Here is a 6,249-nt window from a genome sequence, read left to right as displayed (position 1 = left end):
TTTTTCGCCCACGGCGGCTTGCCGCGACGTTCGGCTGCAAATTCTGAATCCACAAGCTGTCTTTTCCAACACTTGGTAATTACCTTCCCTGCTTGTTCATGCTGTAGAGAGAGGAACCCGATGAGAGTGGGAGATAAGGCTGTCAAAGTCATTACCCCCCCCCCCCCATCCTCCTCCTCCTCCTCCTCCTCTCCCTGCACCCCCACCTCCTCCTCCTCAACACCCTTCCCACAAAAGGCAGAAAGCCAGAAAAGCCTCAGCTGAAAACTCCACATTTCACAACACAACGTGAGGCGGTCTGAGGATCAGACGTAGTCCTGCAGGCTGTAGCCGGCCTTGATGTCTTTCGGAGGGAGTTTGGAGGGGGAGTAGTACTGCTGCTGCTCCTGGTCCTGCTGAGGTTTGTCCTGCGGAGGTTTCTCCTGCTCCACGTCGTCCGTCTGCAGCTGGACCGTTTTGCTCTGGCTGTTTTTCGGCCGCTCGCGCTCCTCCTCCTCCTCCTCCTTCTCCTCCCGCCGCCTCCTCCTCCGCTCCTCCTCCTCCTGCTCCAGCTGCTCGCGGTGAAGCTTCTCCTGCCGCCGCCGCTGCTGCACGAGTTTGTCCGGGTCGGTGGAGGAGGAGGCGTAGTCCAGTTGCCCCGTTCTCTTCCCGGGACACGACAGACAAAAGATGACCCCCCCGGCCAGGAGGAAGCCGGCGGAGATGAAGGTGACGTACACGGCGCCTCCCGGCTCGTACTTGCCGCTCTCCGGCACGTTGGCGTCCAGGAAGCTGGTGATGACCTCGTTGGTGAACCAGGACGCCGGGACCAGGCAGAGGACGCTGGCCAGGACGAAGCACCCCCCCGCGGCGATGGCGGTGTGCCCCTTCGCCCGGTGGCTGCCCCCCCACCGGGTGCATTTGAGCCCCAGGGAGGCGAGGCAGAGGCCCAGGGACGCCGTCATGCAGGACAGCACCATGGCGGTGCGCGCCGTCTGCAGGTACGCGGGCAGCGACAGCACCGAGTACTTGAGCGTGCAGCTGAAGACGCCGGTGCTGTACCAGGTGCAGTCCATCCACAGCCCCTGCATCTGGGACATGGCGGTCATGATGTTGGAGCCCACGTCGGCGCTCACTTTCCAGTTGGGCAGCAGCGTGGCCACGGTGGCGCCCAGGACGCCCAGCAGCGCCAGGGCGAACGCCAGGATCTGAACGGCGGAGGACAGCATGGCGGAGTCCCCTGCGGTCGGCGTGGCGTTCCCTCGCCGTGGTCCCGGATAGCGCCGCCTCCCCCCCCGCCGCCCCCCTATCTCCTGACAGCAGATAATTCCTCAGCGCAGGGCTCCGGTGGGCTGCAATAAAAAGCGAAATGAGAATTGAACTGAGCGAGGGAGCGTGACGAACACACAGCTGAGGCGCCGGGGACCGGGAACGGGAATGCGCTCCTCTCTCTCTCTCTTTTTTTTTCCCATCTTTTTTTTTTTTTAGAGGGCAGGCATGTGTGACTTACTCTGCGGTCCAGCTGATGTGGTGATCATTGACACTCAATTATGTTCATTTAAAGCTGCAGCGTCCCTCAAGGCTCAAGCTTCGCCACTCTTTCAAAACAGCTTTTCCACTTTAACTACCATGCAAGAAACGCTACTACAGGACGAAAACTATATAGTCACGTGGCATTTAAGTTCTTTTGGTTTGGTTAATCTCTACCTGATTACATACTCTTTAAGCTTATCTGCAACGAGAGAGCACGAATTCAGCATTTTAAAAAGTAAATTGAGCATGAAAAATACAGCCGGTCTCACCTGTGCAGCGTCTCAGGCAGCGGTCTGCTGAAGTGATTCCTGAGGACAGAGAGAGAGAGAGAGAGAGAGAGAGAGAGAGAGAGAGAGAGAGAGAGAGAGAGAGAGAGAGAGAGAAGCAGTCTGAACCAAAACACCGGGTGTGTGGGTTAACAGCCTCTAACTACCCCTCTTCCTACTGTCTCCTTGGCAACTGTACATACAATTTCATCCCTTTCAATGTCCTGGAAGAGATGCACCAGGCGTCCCTCTTTTTTTTTTTTTTTTTTTTTTTTTTTTTGCCTGTGAGCTCCCACTGAACAGACCGAAGCGTCGGCCCGATGTGGTGTGGTGTGGTGTGGTGTGGTGTGGTGTGGTGTGATGTGGTGTGGTGTGGTCCGTACGTATTGTTGGAGAAAACGGGTTTGGTGCTTGAACATGAAGGTCACCGGCTCAGTCACAAGAGCCGCAGAGCAGCGTTCTTATCAAACGGAGTGGATGGCGAGGTGAAAAATGTTATAAAACGCCACAGAAATGACACTCTTCACCTTCGCCTTTTAAAAAAAAAAAGCGGCTTCTTTACCTGGGAAATGTTTGTTTTCAATCATTTGGGTTTTTTTTTTTTTTTTTTTTTTTTTTTGTTCGATGACGCACCGTTTAGGTTTTGGTTGTCGTCTCTCGCTGCGTCAGATTTAATCAGAGAATACGACACAAACCAATTGATGAAGAGGAGTCGGAAAAATGTGCCGTATTATGCGTATAAAAGCAAAACTCACAATTGACTATTATTGATGATATTAAGCGTTTAGAGTCATAATGACAGGATCATTTGTGTTTTTTTAAAATAAAGCACAAAGAACACCAGGTAATAATTTGTTCCCAGTATGGATACGTAGCGTTTTGTAATGAAACCCTTGAATTGTTCTTTGTTCAGTAGCGGTGTGAAGGAAGGTGTCGCCCTTCGTGTGTGTGTGTGTGTGTGTGTGTGTGTGTGTGTGTGTGTGTGTGTGTGTGTGTGTGTGAAGAACGACCCACTGCAACACTCTGATAAGCGTCCGAACCCGCCCACCGGCCGGTCTGAACGCAGCGGCAGCCCGGCCTGTCATTACCGTAATCCTTATCATCTCCGGACCTGCACACACACCAGCAATTACCACCAACCTTAAAACCTTAAAACACAAAACAGCCATTTTCTCCTGGCTCTTCCCAGGCTTTTATCAGGCTCTTCCCAGCTGCCCCCCCCTCTCCTCACCCCCCTCTCTGTGGGAAAAGACAACATTAAAGGTGCTGCGGGTGTCATTTTAACCGTCAATATATCATTAATTAATTACCGTAAACAAATGAGATCATGTTGGAGACGATTGTTCTCCTCCGTCTCCAGTAGTATTGTTAGTTCTAGTGTTTCTCCACGTTAAGACTACATTTCCCATCAGCCCCGTTGCTTCCAACGGGGCTGATGCTGTCAACCCGACTTTCAAATCATTCCTGTCTGTTTCCTCTCTGCACTAATGAACCAGTAAGTATCAGAACAATTATTTCAAAAGAAAATATTTCTCAAAGATAGCGCCATTTTTCAGCCTGTTAACGAGGTTTTATATTTACATTTTAGGCATCACAGCTGTTTACTGTGAAGTCAACAGTAGAATAAGCTTTAATACCAAGATCAACAAAAAATTACAAGCAACTCAGAATAAAGAGTGTAGAGTCCTGTGAATAGAAGGATCATGTCAGGGCGAAGTGTTGGAAAAATAATAGAATAAATAGAATAAATATTTCTGCTTTTAGTAATTGTGAGTTAGTCGATCCGTTCCCAACACTAAAACAATTTAAATGTCTTATTTTAAATCTGTCACAGTTCGAATGCAACTGTTTTTTGGGTTGTTTTTTTTTAAAGGTAATTAATATATTTTTTTCTTATTAATACTTATTAACTTGCTTTGTTTTGGCAGTGATTGATTGACTTAATTTGATTGTTGTTGTATTCTCAGCTGCATTGTAAATGAAGGTTCTTGCCTCAGTTTACTCGGAGACTTAAATAAATGTTTAAATACTAAGGAGAGAGGTATAAAGAATTTTTTAAAGCTCTTCTAAAAATGTATTTTTTTTTATAGAAAAGCCTTTTTTATAACAGCTCTATTATTAATGCCCTGGTTCTTTATTATTCTAGATTTTTGTCTTTATACTTTCTTGTTTTTGGTCTGTTTGGTTTTTAGCCTGCTTTTACTCACTTTTACTAGTGGAAGGATAGTAAAAAACAAAACAAATCATTATTGTAGTGAAAAATGTGTCGTTTTATTTCAAGTGGGTTCCATTTTCCACAATCAACCCGTTTTCCTGGAAAAGGCAGGAATGAGCAAATTAACCCAGATGGCCGTTGTTTTTGCTCGTTTGATGTTAATTAGAAGAAATGAAGAAATAAAATAAAATACAATAATATCGTAAATCGCAATGTTTTGGCTGGACAGCATCGTGATGTTACATTTTGGATATCGCCCAAGCCTAATATAAATAGAGTTTATTATTATTATCATTATTATTATTGTAAAGAGATTAAGCAGAGAGTGAGTAGAGAGTTGCCTGGGTCCAGACCTTTGACTCCGCCCACTCCACCAGCTGACTGATTCTGGTCTGGCATCGTGACATGAAACAGCGGTTTCTCGGTTGAAAAACGATCGGTCCAATGAGCGCCGGGGGGGGGGGGCTAACGATTAGCCAATCAGAGCCACGGGCGGGACTAACGCCGTTGTCAAGCTGTTGTCAAGCTGCTGGAACCAAGGAGGAGTAATAACAACAATGGAGACGCTATAGACAAGATGGACGCTGCTATCCAGGCTGTTCTGAATCCATTAAAAGTACCAATTACTTTGAAATCCGAAATACTTTGTTTTTACTTGGCTCCGTGTCGTCAAAGATGCTCTATACTTTCTGAACCGTCTCTGGTGTTGTCATGGTTACGCATCAGCGTCGACTTAAAATGACGTTTAGATTCAGGCGGATACGTCGGTCTCTAGTGATCGGTTAGGGAAAATCGAATCCCCCTCCCCCACGGAAATCAGTTAGAGTGGAGGCAATGAAGACTGAAGATGGAGACGGAGTGGAACGAGTTGACAGTTCAGTCTGATATCAGGCAAAGTAGAGAGGGGAGATCATTCAGTGAGGAGAGATCAGCATGAACTCCCAGTGCAGCGGTCTGACTCGTCTGGGCCGTCCTAAAAGCCGGTCTTAGACTCAGATCAGGTCCGGGACCCAGACAGACTCCAGGTTTCCCTTCATCCTCCTCACAGCAGCAGTGTTTGGGCTAAAGGGCAGCGCAGCTCTCATACTGTGTAATGAATTATGAATTCAGGAGCTCAGTGTTCTCCCACAGATAAAATTTCTTATTTTATTTTTTTTTTTTGCCTGCTGGCTGCAGAGGCTCGAGGATTCAAAAAATTCACTGGAAACTTTAACAGTTTTACCAGATTTTTGAAATATATACAGGAACCTCGAAACAGGTAGAGGAACTTTTTTAAATCGTTATACTCTTATTGTACATTATTTGTATTTATTATTATGATATATATATTTTCTTTTTGTTGTATTACTACGTGACCCTGGTAGGGAAACGTTTTTTGTTTTTTTTTACCTTTTTTTTGTTACACCTTGCTTGTACTTTGTCTTTTTTATTACTCCATTATTTTTTGTTATTATATATTTTTTGACATCATTATTGTCAAAAAACAAAAGACCCATTGATGTCATATATTCAATAATTTTATTTACGCCGTTTTCCCCTGATAAGAGTTAATTTTCTCAAGAAAACAAAATGTTATCTCGAGATAATGACATAAATAACTTGATATATTGAGAAAATAGATAAAGTAGAAAGTAAATATAACATATAATGTATTTGTCCTCAATGGGCCTCCGTACAAACTTACTGGCTACAACTACATTTTTCCAGTATTTCCCTGCTTGGTGGTTCTGTGCTGTAACTTCCCAGCCTGACCGCACTGCACTGTAAACACTTCAATCGTTCAGCGTGATTGATCTGATCAGGATGTGGATCAGCCGGCTGTCTGCATGAACGGAGCAGCTGCAGGGAAATTTATTCAGAAAGCTTCCAGCAAAAAGCTTCATTACAAACTGCTTCACAGAGCAAAGGATGGAAAAACACAAGACTGGACAAGCACATGTGGGGCCAGTGTGTGTGTGTGTGTGTGTGTGTGTGTGTGTGTGTGTGTGTGTGTGTGTGTGTGTGTAGATTAATGAATTACACTGAATAAGCGAACTGTCTTCAGTGCAGTCTGGTTTTTGAAATAATAATAATAATAATAATAATAATAATAATAATAATAATAATTATAGGATTCCACCAATATGGGTTTATGAAGATATTTTTTTTTTAATAATTTTCTTTTTTTTTGCAGGGAGCCAGCACCAGTTTTGCAAAGCTTTAAGGATAAGTCTGGTGTTTTTTAATGCATTTCTTACCGTCAACAATGAAAATAAC

The 6,249-nt window shown here is 45.1% G+C and overlaps 1 protein-coding gene across 3 annotated transcripts; it reads right to left on the bottom strand.

Moving 5' to 3' along the window:
* Nucleotides 1-305: 305 nt before the first annotated feature.
* On the bottom strand, nucleotides 306-1,208 carry LOC139661037 (claudin-20-like). 3 transcript variants are annotated; one of them, XM_071539359.1, is made up of 2 exons: nucleotides 559-1,208; nucleotides 306-399 (listed from the first exon to the last, which is right to left on the bottom strand). In XM_071539359.1, exons 1-2 carry the CDS (start codon nucleotides 1,206-1,208, stop codon nucleotides 306-308), a joined length of 744 nt encoding a protein of 247 aa, XP_071395460.1. The 3 variants fall into 3 exon arrangements, with proteins under 3 accessions (XP_071395460.1, XP_071395459.1, XP_071395458.1); XM_071539358.1 differs by having other exon boundaries at nucleotides 306-551; nucleotides 594-1,208; XM_071539357.1 differs by having other exon boundaries at nucleotides 306-1,208.
* Nucleotides 1,209-6,249: the final 5,041 nt, after the last annotated feature.

The sequence above is a fragment of the Centroberyx affinis genome, unplaced genomic scaffold (assembly GCF_046629955.1).
Source record: "Centroberyx affinis isolate AG114_WGS23_722 - 3 ecotype Tasmania unplaced genomic scaffold, CSIRO-AGI_Caff_v1 ptg003437l_1, whole genome shotgun sequence".
Lineage (NCBI taxonomy): Eukaryota > Metazoa > Chordata > Actinopteri > Beryciformes > Berycidae > Centroberyx > Centroberyx affinis.
Note: the sequence above shows the minus strand (reverse complement) of the source record. Positions and strands in the feature narration are given on the sequence as shown.